The 13,533-nt window shown below is 39.6% G+C and overlaps 1 protein-coding gene across 2 annotated transcripts in view; it reads left to right on the forward strand.

The window, feature by feature from the left end:
- The first annotated feature begins 1,766 nt into the window (after positions 1-1,766).
- The window catches only part of ASG3 (SNF2 domain-containing protein / helicase domain-containing protein), a 42,814-nt gene continuing 31,047 nt past the window's right edge, over positions 1,767-13,533 (forward strand). The window contains exons 1-5 of one of the 2 annotated variants that reach the window (XM_020378065.3): positions 1,767-2,058; positions 3,181-3,188; positions 5,240-5,318; positions 5,421-5,581; positions 5,664-5,792. In XM_020378065.3, the coding sequence (XP_020233654.1) occupies positions 1,872-2,058; positions 3,181-3,188; positions 5,240-5,318; positions 5,421-5,581; positions 5,664-5,792 (564 nt within the window). In that variant the 5' untranslated portion in view covers positions 1,767-1,871. Of the gene's footprint in view, positions 2,059-3,180; positions 3,256-5,239; positions 5,319-5,420; positions 5,582-5,663; positions 5,793-13,533 lie in introns of both variants that reach the window. The other variant, XM_020378132.3, reaches the window with a different exon arrangement.

A 13,533-nucleotide genomic window follows, 5' to 3' on the forward strand; every position in this document is an offset into this window, starting at 1 on the left:
ATAGGGCGAACCTGAACAAACTCCTTCTTAAACCTTTTATAAGATTGGGAGTAAAGTTGGAACAACCCCCCAACCTTACTACCACTGAGAGACACCCAGCCTAAGAGGGGCTCGCATAGTTTCAGTTGGTAAAAATGAAGGAAAGTAGGCAGCGAAGCACCTATTCCTAGAGCTGAGCACAAAACCTGAAAGGCTCGAAGAAAACCCCAACACTGTTAGGGTGAAGTTGGCAGGGAGCGACGTTGATATGCTTAAGAAAGGAACACTCAAACGGGGTGAAAGAAAGGCAAACACCAAGGTCTCTAACAAGACAACGATACATATAGAAAAACAGGGTATTTGTAGTACCTGACATATACACACGCTCACTAGGCTGACAAGGCTCGACCTAGATGAGCTTGGAAATGGCTAACGTGCAAATTGTCAACGAATTCCAAAGAGCACTCACTTTGAGAAAGGACCTAAACCTACTCTCGAACTCCCCCACGTCCCCCCTAACCCATTCATATCCTGGAACAGAGATGGTGGGGTGCGAATCCCTTTGATTGTTCCCACCCTTTTTCCTCTTCTTGCCATCGTCACCATTGGCTATGCCCCCAGCAACTACGACCCCCTCCTCCTAAACTTTGGCCTTTCCTTTGGCCGAACGACCAACGCCATGGGCCATTGGCCCAGGGGCGGCCTGGGGGGGTGGAACCTTGTTCTCCATTGCCAACCATAATCGCGACACTCCTAAGTAAGAATAGAAAGGGGAAGAGGAGCAAGCAAGGGAGAAGTACCTGGAAACCTTAGGGACCGACACTCGTAGACTGGCAAATGGCGACGACGAGAGGCGGAGACGTCACCAGAAAACACACAAACGCAACAGAAGAGCAAAGGCAAGGCAAATATACCAGTGGTAATGGCAAACACAAAAGTGAAGAGGGAAATAAAGAATCCTAGCATTTAAAACCAAAGCCCATACACGACAAAAAATAGACACATTAAATAAGGGCTCATAATGACAGGGTGCATCCCATCATTATGAGTCGTCACTCTTTATTACAGCCACCAACGCTTTGAGAAATGAAGCGACCCTCTAACAATACATGGTGTTTGGCCCAAGGGGTGGAACTGAAAAGTCATGACCCCTCATTCAACCATCTAAACTCGGTATAAGCTCCTCGCCCAAGGCGCTCAGAGCTCGGAGAGCTAGTGTACTACCCACATCGGCACTAGGAATCACCTTGGCATTAAGGACATCAAATTACATCAGTTGAGAAGATCGAATCATCCTCTAACTGATAAAGATAAAGAGATAAACCCACAATCTTATTAGATCATAACCGATCCTACTTTCGCTAAGGGAAAAATCTTAATCTACATCAAGATACATGCATTATATATATGAGACCTACACATCTACAAAGACTAACTTTAAGTATCAGAGTCTCTTTTGCAGGTACCACCCCTATTTTAGAGTGACTAACTTACAAGGTAGAGGAGGTTCACCGATCTCATCAAGCGATCATCCCATACCAATTTCAGGTGAGAACAATAATTAATATTAAAAATAATATTTTAAAAATTTAATATTATATTTATTGTGTGCTTTATTATTGATCAAAATAATGTATAAAACAAAAAACTTGTGTTATATTTTTTTCCTTTCTCGTATCAAATGCATCATTCAGAAAAAAATAAAAAAACAACAGAAAATAAACCATGTGTTTGTCCACGTGTAAAACCCGTCCTTTTCCACGTGGTTATTTTAGGAAGCGAAGCGAGCCCATTTCATTCCCTCGCATCTTCTTTCGTTCAAAAAGCTTCCCCAACCCACCGAGTCACCGATTCGAAGCTACTCACTGGCACTCGGTGTCACCTTTGACGCAATGAATCTGAGCTACGAACAGAGGCTTCAGGTTGCGGCCAAAATCATACTCGACGACGACGCACGCGCCGGCGATGCGCCGCCGTGCGAGGAAGAGCTTGGGCTCAGGGCGACCCTCAAGCCGCACCAGGTGGAAGGGGTTTCGTGGCTCATACGGAGGTACAAACTCGGCGTCAACGTTGTTCTCGGTGAGGTTATAGCCCTTTCACTGTGTTTGGTTGCTATGAATTTTGAATTTCTTTGAATTTAAAGAAACTATGGTGGTGTCTGTTTTTATTTTATTCCATTTCTTAAATTTTCTTTACTTGGTGAGATTATAGGTCTAATCTTCAATTAGGTGTGTTTGGTTGCATGGGAAATCCAAGAGTTTGAAGGGAAATTTGGGATTTGGTTTAGTTATTTTGGTCCGGCCTAATGTGTGTGTACATGTAATGATAAAAAATTGTGAACAGTAGGTGAGAAATATAAAGTTTGGTGTAAAGGTGTATTGCACTCCAAAATATTGTAACGAGCAAGGCTAGCAATTCGCTTTATTAAAATATATTATTGGATTAATTTTATGTTGTCCCTCACTCTCTTTGCGGGAACTACATGAGATTCACCTGACAATAGAGATTATGGCAAAAAAAGTGTTGCTAAATACACCAAATTGGTCCTTCAATGTCAATTTATACCATCAAATTGAAACCAATGGCATTAACCTTGAAGGACCGAATTTGATATTTAGTATTGCTTATAATTGCCGGGCTGAGGGTAATGTGGATGGTGGCATATTATTTGAAGGACTAAGGCAGATATTTATTCTGAAATTGTGGTTACGGGATTTCTTTTATTCAATTAATTTAAGAGTTTGAGTGATATTGATATTGTGTAATCAATGTTTGGTGAGGTGGAATTTTTTTTTTCATGCAATGTCAATCGGAATATATTGATGTTTGAATACAATAATGGCTGTTGCTGTTTAGTTGTTTCACATTTGTTGGTAATAATGTGTGTGGCCTAGGGCATGAGGTTCCCACTTGGTGGGGTCCACAGAGGGTGAATATACACAGCCTTACCCTTGTAAGCTAGAGGCTGATTCCATGATTTGAATCCTGTGACCAAGCCACAAGTCAGCAATTGCATCAAGGCTCACCCTTCAATTTTTGTTAATTTTTCATTTTTTGCAACAACAAAGACAGAAAATCCAGTGTTTACAGATGACATGTTTTTATTATTCAATTTTGAAGATAGATTGGCTTGATAGTATTTGTGGAGCAACAATTTTTCATTAAGTTATGTTATGATTAGAATGTTTCTATTATTTGCAGGGGATGAGGTACACTCTCTTCAATTCTGTGTTGGAGCCTATGTAAACTGAAAGGGAAAATTTTGTTATCTGATTGGTATTACCGTCATGAAATTCACCTTTTAAATTGGTTACTTGACAATATTTTTTCTCTGCATTATTGTCATTTTGTTATGTAAAATCATCATATTATACCCAGAAGAAGGGCTGTTTAATGTTTATTAGATATCAAATGCTTCTTGAAATTTCTGTTTACATGCTTAAAAAGATTCAGCATTTTCTTAATGAACTAATTGAGGGAGTATTCAGTCACGTCATGTAAATATCTGTTATTGTCATTGCTTTTTGAGCTGCATGGTTATTAGGGGTGGGCAAAATTAACTGAACTGAACTGAACTTATAAAAACTATATTGAACTTAAAAATAGTTCTCATGAACTGAACTGAACTGAAAATTAGATTACAAAAACTGAACTGAACTGTTTTTATTCTATTAAACTGTACTGTACTGAATTATACTGAACTGTGAACTATAATATAAACTAAACTGAACTGCTATACACCTTAATTTGTTTCTGAACTGCACTATTTTTGAACTGAACTATTTATGAACTGCTTCTAAACTATGCCACCAATTAATGAACTGTTGATGAACTGCACTATTTTAACTACAATTTTTTGTACAGGACCTAAACCACAGTTTGTATACAAAAATCCAAACACATTCAGTGGTTACCTTGATGTGACCATCATGTGCTATCAATAAATTGTCTTTGAATGAATTTTCACTCGATATTGTAAGATGATAATCTCCAATATTATTATACTCGAATTGGTCATTGACATAGTTAAGTGGGCGGTGGCTGGTGAATTAGGGATTCCAATTTCGCATAGAAAAGGGTAGCGTGTGTGCGTAGTTTAATTGCAATTTGCAACCCGTGCCGTGGTCGTGCAGTCGTGCGTGGTTTTATTTTTTAACATGCAGTTAATTTTAGTTAACTAAACTGTAACTTAAATAAGTTCAGTTTTTTAAAACTGAATTAAAAAATAGTTTAGTTTAGTTTTATTTTAAATAGTTATAGTTTTTTAGTTTAAAATAATTCAGTTATTAATAGTTTTAGTTAAGTTAAGTTAATTTTGCCCAGCCCTAATGGTTATTCACTATCCTTTAGTCTCTCATTTGTCCATGTACAAAGAGCTGCATTATCTTAATAATGGTTACATGCTAAGAGGTTTACATGCTTCAGAATATTCTCAGTCTCGTTTTTTGCTAATTCAGCAGATGTAGATCTAAATACAAGGTTCACGGTATTGCTGTTGGAATACAAAATAACGTGATTCTAGATTTGTTTATTTTGACGTGTTTTTTGCTTTTTGAGCTGCATTGTTATTCACCATCCTTTAGTCTCTCATCTGTCCATGTACAAAGAGCTGCATTATCTTAATAATGGTTACATGCTAAGAAGTTTACATGCTTCAGCATATTCTCAGTCTCGTTTTTTGCTAATTCAGCAGATGTAGATCTAAATACAAGGTTCACGGTATTGCTGTTGGAATACAAAATAACGTGATTCTAGATTTTTTTATTTTGACGTGTTTTTTGCTTTTTGAGCTGCATTGTTATTCACCATCCTTTAGTCTCTCATCTGTCCATGTACAAAGAGCTGCATTATCTTAATAATGGTTACATGCTAAGAAGTTTACATGCTTCAGCATATTCTCAGTCTCGTTTTTTGCTAATTCAGCAGATGTAGATCTAAATACAAGGTTCACGGTATTGCTGTTGGAATACAAAATAATGTGATTCTAGATTTGTTTATTTTGATGTGTTTGTTGCTTTTTGAGCTGCATAGTTATTCACCATCCTTTAGTCTCTCATCTGTCCATGTACAAAGAGCTGCATTATGTTAATAATGGTTACATGCTAAGAAGTTTACATGCTTCAGAATATTCTTAGTCTCGTTTTTTGCTAATTCAGCAGATGTTGATCTAAATACAAGGCTCACGGTATTGCTGTTGGAATACAAAATAACATGGTTCTAGATTTGTTTATTTTGATGTGTTTGTTATGGATATGGACAGATGGGACTGGGCAAGACTTTGCAAGCTATCTCCTTTTTAAGCTATTTAAAAGTATGCCAGTTGTCAGTTGGGCCATTTTGTGAGTGAAGGGATCTTTGATTTGATAAATTTTAATTTTCTTTTAATGCATATTCTGATAAATTATAGTTATCCCTTTCATGCTTTTATTTTATTGTTTCAGTGGTGATATGTCCTCTAAGTGTGACAGATGGTTGGGTGTCAGAGATAGTCAAATTTACCCCTAAACTAGAAGTCTTCAAATATGTTGGTGATAAAGAATACAGGCGTAATCTACGCATGAAAATTCATGAACGTGTAACAGGGCAGTCATCAACGCTGAACGTGAGTGCATTATACTTTCATTCAACTTTCTGTGGTCATATGAATGTCTACTGATTTTCATTCTTGTGGAACTTTTTGGCAGCTATTGTTGCCTTTTGATGTGCTGTTAACATCATATGACATTGCACTGATGGATCAGGATTTTCTTTCTCAAATACCATGGCAGTATGTAATCATTGACGAAGCTCAGAGACTTAAAAACCCGTCAAGCGTATGTTGAAGAAACTATTAAATACCCTATGTTTAGTAGTGTTCAATTAAGAATGCCCCTGTATATTTAACTTATCTAATTAATTTCATTTCAGTGGAGCAATAGTTACATATTGTAAGAACTTATAAGGATTTAGGTAGGGAAAAAGGAAAGAGAAAATAGAGGCTGAATAATGTGAAACTAATATTGATTCAATGTGATGATCAGATACAAAATGCAAAACACTTGTGCCCATTTATACTAATTGTTGACTCCAAATACTAATTAAAGAAGGAAATAGGTGTAGGGCCCCATAGATCACTATATATTAATTCAAAATGTGAATTATAGACTGTTTTTGATAAACTGGAAGGTAATTTATGTGATTTACCAAGACAGCATGGTGCACAAAAATCTGTGTCAATTTTATTCATAATGGGAAAATTACAATTGCGGAAAATAGTTCTCATTATATCGTTATGTGGATGGCCTAATCTAGAGTGCCAAATGAAGAAATAGAGTTTCTTGTGGTTGTATTAATTGTTGGATTGTGTCTGGATGAAGACAGAGGTAAGGAGGGAAATTGTTATAGGCCATCGGAGCCAATGAATCCCTTGAGTAGCACTTCTTTAGTGTCCTGTGATTTCACCAAGCAAAAAGAAGGGTGAAACTCAAAAAAATACAAAATTATCTTTGTAAAATTGATTGACACTCATAAGATTCTTGGTAATAGAAGGAATATATAGTAGATTATTTAGAACAAAGGTGAGTCGGGATTTATAGAGTTACACTTGAAGAATTGATATGGAGGCCTTGACCATTTCCAATGGCAATTTGATTTGGTCCTCCAAATGGTGTTAGCTTCTGAACATTTTGTGAGACATTGGTGACATGGTTAGAGGTCCTTAAGTCAGTATACCACATATTTGAACTAGGAGAGAAGGAAGTAACCATAGTTTGAGGTTGTCATAGACTAAAACCAGAATCACCATTAGAAACCAGGTAAACTCGGGAAGGATTAGTGTTATGACAAACTCCTAATATGCTGGATTGATTTGAAGAAGGGTGGAAGATTTGCTGAGAAGAAGTACCTTGAGTGGTGCACCACATATTCAGAGGAGCAACTTGACTCACAAAACCAGATGAAGGCTGATTGCAAGGTAGAAAGGGAACTTAGCTTTCACCAAATTTGTAATAGCACATGGAAGCAATATGACCATATTGATGGCAGACTTGACACTAAAGACCAGGGTATCGACGACGACCACAACCATAACGATAATTGAATCAACCACCACGACTTCCTATACTGTGGAACTATGAGAAAATATGTTTATGGTGTTTATCCTTCAAGGCCTTCACAAAGATTACGAATCTGTTCGAGATCAAATCCTTTCATTCCTACAGTAGAAGAACTCATAGATTGATTGATTTGGGTCCCTTCACCGAAGGCAGATCCTCACACAGAATCTGAGTCCTCTGTTTTTATCTCTAGTACAACTGACCGTGGAAGTCGAAGGCGTGGTCGAGGTCGAGGTTGAGGTCGTGGTCGTGGTAAAGGGGGTAGAGGAAACCTCCATTGTACCTACTGTCAAAGAGATGGACATACACGAGATAGGTGTTATTCCTTGCATGGCTTTCCGAGCAAGACAGCTAATGTGGCTCAATCTCCAACTTCGGCTCTAGAGCTCAAGATTGAATCTGAGGCCAATCATACAATCTCATTATCTACCGATGATTACAAAGAGTTTCTTCAACTGAAGGCAGCGCAACAAGCCTCTTCCTCTGTCGCTGTTGCTCAGACTGGTAATTCAACCGTCTGTCTCTCTCATTCTACGTCTATTGGACCTTGAGTTTTGGACTCTGGTGCTTCTGATCACCTAACTGGTAATGTCTCCCTTTTTTCCTAGCCTATCATCACCTAAAAATCTACATCATATCACTCTTGCAGATGGGTCAAAAGTCCAAGCCACTGGTATTGGCCAAATATCACCTATCGCTTCACTACCATTAAAATCTGTTTTACTAGTTCCTGGATGTCCTTTTAATTTGATTTCTATAAGTAAGTTGACTCGGTCACTAAATTGTGCCATAACCTTCACTTCTAATTCTTTCTTGATATAGGATCGGAGTACGGGCAGACGATTGGAGTCGGATCTGAATCACATGGTCTCTACTACCTTCAACCTTCTACCTCTACCATATGTGCATCTGTTGAGTCTCCTAGTTTAATTCATCGTCGCCTGGGTCATCCAAGCTTGAATAAATTAAAGAAAATGGTACCTCATCTCTCACGCTTTGAATCCTTAGAGTGTGAGTTGTGTCAATTAGGGAAGCATGTTAGAACTTCTTTTCCTAATAGTATTAATAGTCTAGCTGTGTCTCCTTTTGATGTCATTCATTCTGATGTTTGGGGCCCTAGTCGGGTTCCTTGTATTTTAGGGCATAGGTATTATGTCACCTTTATTGACGATTTTTCTAGATGTACTTGGATATTTTTAATGAAAAATCGTTTTGAGTTATTCAATATTTTTCAAAGTTTCTATTCGGAGATCAAAACTCAATTTGGCAAAGTAATTCGGATTTTACGAAGTGACAATGCTAAATAATATTTTTCAGATCGCTTCAAATCATTTATGACTTCCCATGGCATTCTACATCAATCTAGTTGCCCTCATACACCTCAACAAAATGGTGTAGCTTAGCGAAAACATAGACATATTGTGGACACTGCTCGTACTCTTTTATTGAATGCCAATGCACCCCCAAAGTTGTAGGGAGATGCTGTACTTACTGTAGGGTATTTAATAAATCGAATGTCATCCTTTGTCTTGAATGATCAAGTACCTCATTCCCTATTATACCCATTGGATCCCATTTACTCTGTTCATCTTCGTGTCTTTGGTTGTACTTGTTTTGTCTATGATCTTTTCTCAGGAGGTGTTAAGTTGTCTGCTCGGGCTATCAAATGTGTGTTCTTAAGATACTCTCGTGTTCAAAAGGGGTACTATTGTTACTCTCCTGTTATGCATCGGTTTTACACCAGTGCAGATGTCACTTTCTTTGAAAATACACCATATTTTGTTGCTACAGATGTCTCTTCGGTTGACTCAGATCTCTTTTCTCAGGTATTGCCTATTTCTCATTTTGATCCCGGTATGCCTTCTACACCTACTACTTTAGAGGCACCAGAGATTCCTCCCACACCACCAGGGTTTGATCGTCCTCTACACCGATTTGGGATAACCTATGAGCGTCGGTCACATACTGTTGTTCCTCCCAGTACTTCTACAATTGAGCCATGTGATTCTACCCTTGCTCCGGTCTCCTTGCCTACTTCGGCCCTACCTACTTTAGTTGACTTGCTCATTGCTCTTCGTAAAGGTAGTCATTCTTCTGGTAATCCTCATCCTATTTATAACTTCCTTTCATATCATCGTTTGTCTCCTACCTATTATGCTTTTGTCTCTGCTATTTTTTCTATTACCATTCCCAAGACAGTGTAGAAAGCATTAACCCATCCAGGATGGCGACATTGATGAGATGACAGCTTTAGACTCAATCCACACTTAGGTACTTGTCCCACCTTCGCCTAGAAAATCTGTTGGTTGTCGGTGGGTCTTTAAAGTTAAAGTGGGCCCTATTGGAGTACAGTTTTACTCCTTTATTGTTACTTTCGGTTATTATAGATAATTAGGTTATCTTTCTGTTATTATAGATAATCAGGTTATCTTTCGGTTATTATAGATAATTAGGTTATTATAGACCAATCTTAATTGGCTCTATAAAACCTGTCTTGTACTCTGTTTTTCAGCAGTTAATAAGTTACATTCTTTGCCTATTGCAAATCTTCTCTCATCTCTCTCTCTCACTCTCTTACTCCTTTTATCTCTCACATATAATTCCTTTATGGTATCATAGAGCTTCTTGATCCCCTTCTTCTCTTCGTTCGTTCGCGCTCGTCCAAAACCTCTCCATGGCTGAATCTGCCTCTACAATGAATTCTTCCCCACCACCACCGCCTCCTCCACCAATTCATGCCCACCCAGTCAACACCGTCCCACCCAAGAATCCTCCCTCTAACTCCCATCCGTCTCTCACCTTCTCTCACACCATCTCCGAAAAGCTTGACACCAAGAACTATCTTCTTTGGTGTCAACAGGTTGAACCCGTCATCAAAGGTCACCGTCTTCACCATTATCTTGTCAACCCCCAAATTCCTCAAAAATTTGCAACGCTTGCTGACCGAGATGCTGGTCACATCTCTGAATCCTATCTTGCCTGGGAACAGCAAGATCAATTGCTACTATCTTGGCTACAGTCCTCCATGTCTAAAGACATGCTTACACGAGTCATTGGTTGCAAGTCCTCCTTCCAGCTTTGGGACAAAATTCACACCTACTTCCACTCTCATATGAATGCCAAAGCCCGCCAATTGCGCAATGAACTTCGCAGCACCACCCTTGACAATCTGTCCATCTCTGAATATGTGCTTCGAATTCAAACCCTAGTTGATGCCCTCACAGCCATAGGCGACTCAGTTTCTCCAAAGGAACATCTTGATATAATTCTTGAAGGTCTTCCCGAAGAATACGAATCCACCGTGTCTCTAATTAGTAGCCGTTTTGACCTTCTAACCATTGATGAAGTCGAGACCTTGCTCCTTGGCCATGAATCCCGTCTTGACAAATTCAAGAAGAAAGCCGCTGCCTCCATTAATGTCACCACTGCCGTCACTGAACCTGACCCATCTGCCACAAACCCACAAGCACACCTTACTCATCAAAACAATCAGTCTGGCCCTTCTCATCGTCGAGGGGGTCGTACCAATTCTCGTGGTGGTCGTTTCTCCAATTGGGCAGGACGTGGTCGAGGCAGATTCGCTGGGTACCAATGTCAAGTCTGCCACAGGTATGGACATGTTGCCTCTGCTTGCTATTATCGTTTTGATGAAACCTATGTCCCATCCTCACCCCTTGAAGCACCCGCGTACCCCTCCAACAACCAACATACAAACCCAGGCGCATGGTACAACAATCAACCTACCTTGTCTTCTCCTTATCAGCATGGAATTCTTGGACCTAGACCTCAATTTACTCCTCAAGTCCAATTCACCTCCACCCAGCCACAACCTCAAGCCATGATTGCATCATCCTCCTCTTCCAGCAACAACAATTGGTATCCGGATTCTGGGGCATCAAATCATGTTACCAATGTTTCTCAAAATATTCATCAATTCACTCCTTTTGAAGGACCCGATCAAATCCATGTTGGCAATGGACAAGGGCTTCACATTAACTCCACAGGTGTTACCACTTTTCATTCTCCAATCAACCCTAAGTTTCAATTTGCTCTAAACAATCTTCTATTTGTACCATCCATCACAAAAAATCTAATCAGTGTTAGCCAATTCTCCAAGGACAATTCTGTATATTTTGAATTTCACCCCCACATTTGCTTGGTCAAATCACAGGACACTAATGAAGTTCTTCTCCAAGGCTCGGTTGGTTCAGATGGCCTGTACAAGTTCCCTGCACTCCTTCCTAATCCCAGTACGCAATCTGTCCAGCAACAGCAACTGGCCAGAATTTTTTCTGTCAATACTGCAGCAACAAGCCCTGTTTCCTTTGCCACTTGGCACTCTAGATTAGGACATCCCAATGTTGATGTAATGAAACATGTTTCACGGAACTACAACATTCAACTTGTGAGCAATAATAAATCAAATTTCTGCACTCCTTGTTGTCTTGGTAAATCCCACAGATTACCTTCCAATCTGTCCAGAACTATTTACAATACACCCTTTGATTTAGTATACAGCGATTTGTGGGGACCTGCTCCGGTTACGTCAACTTGTGGATATCAATACTATGTAACTTTTGTCGATGCTCACACACGCTTTACATGGATCTACCTTCTCAAGTCTAAAGCTCAAACCTTTAATGTTTTCAAACAATTTCACGCTATGGTTAAAAATCAATATCACCACCCAATCAAAGCTTTGCAAACTGATTGGGGTGGTGAGTATCGTTCCTTCACTACTTATTTGAATGAAGTTGGAATTCAACACCGTCTAATCTGTCCACACACTCACCATCAGAATGGAGTTGCTGAAAGAAAACACAGACACATTGTTGAACTTGGTCTCACGTTGATGGCTCAAGCTGAATTACCTATGCAGTTCTGGGATCACTCCTTTCTCACTGCCGTTTATCTCATCAATAGACTCCCCTCCTCATCTATTCAAAATGCTGTCCCTTATCATAAGCTCTTCCATCAACCACCAGATTATCTCTCTCTTAGAATCTTTGGTTGCTCCTGCTTCCCACATCTTCGGTCCTACAACAAACACAAACTTCAATTCCGATCCCAAGAATGCGTTTTTCTTGGTTACTCTACCTCTCACAAAGGTTACAAATGCCTTGCTGCTGATGGACGTCTCTACATCTCCAAAGATGTAGTGTTTAATGAAACTAAATTTCCCTACAAGGATCTTTTCTCCTCTTCCAAGGCTAGTGACTCCCAACTTCCTATTTCAGTTCCTCTTACTATAAATCCCACTCCCACACCCACTCATGCAACCAGACTCACCTCTCCCAATCCACCAACAACCTCACCAAGCCTAATCTCTGATTCTTACAGCCCCAACACTGCTGCCCACACCTCTCCCTCCACTTTATCCATTCCCACATCCTCCAACCTTGAACCTTCCTCATCTCCTATTATTCACCCTCACAATGTGCACCCTATGACCACAAGAGCAAAAGATGGTATAGTTAAACCACGCCTCCAACCCACCCTTTTATTAACCCAGGTTGAACCAAAAACCACCAAACAAGCCTTATCTAATCCGACCTGGTCTGCTGCCATGCAAACAGAATACAATGCTCTCCTTCACAATAACACCTGGTCTCTTGTTCCTCTTCCACCGCATCGCACTGCTATAGGCTGCAAGTGGGTTTTCCGTGTCAAAGAAAATCCTAATGGTTCGGTCCAAAAGTACAAGGCACGCCTTGTTGCCAAAGGATTTAATCAGCAATTTGGCTTTGACTATCATGAAACCTTCTCCCCTGTCATCAAACCCGTTACTGTTAGACTCATTCTCACCCTTGCTCTCACTCATCGTTGGCCTATTCAACAACTTGATGTTAACAACGCCTTCCTCAATGGAACACTTGAAGAAGAAGTTTACATGCAACAGCCACCTGGATTTGAAGCTTCTGATAAAAATCTCGTCTGTAAACTTCACAAGGCCATTTATGGGCTCAAACAGGCACCTCGTGCCTGGTTTGACAAACTCAAATCAACTCTGCTGCAATTAAACTTTTATGCCAGCAAATGTGATCCATCACTGTTCATATACTCTCAGGGCAATAATGTCATCTACATCCTGGTGTATGTTGATGACATTATAATCACTGGCAATAATTCCTCAATTCTTCATACGCTTGTATCTCAACTCCATTCAATCTTCTCCCTCAAAGATCTCGGTGATCTTGATTTCTTTCTTGGCATTGAAGTAAAGTCTCAGCCTGATGGTTCTCTCATTCTTACTCAAAGTAAGTACATTCGTGACCTATTGAATCGTACTGATATGGAAGGCTCAAAACCTATTTCTTCTCCCATGATCTTTGGAAGCAAACTATCAAAAGTAGGCTCTGAAGATTTCTTGGACGCTTCTCTCTACCGTTCAGTTGTAGGTGCATTACAATATGCTACTATTACAAGACCCGAAATTAGCTTCTCTGTAAACAAAGTCTGC

This window comes from Cajanus cajan, chromosome 4, assembly GCF_000230855.2.
Source record: "Cajanus cajan strain Asha chromosome 4, NIPB_CcT2T_4, whole genome shotgun sequence".
Classification (NCBI taxonomy): Eukaryota; Viridiplantae; Streptophyta; class Magnoliopsida; order Fabales; family Fabaceae; genus Cajanus; species Cajanus cajan.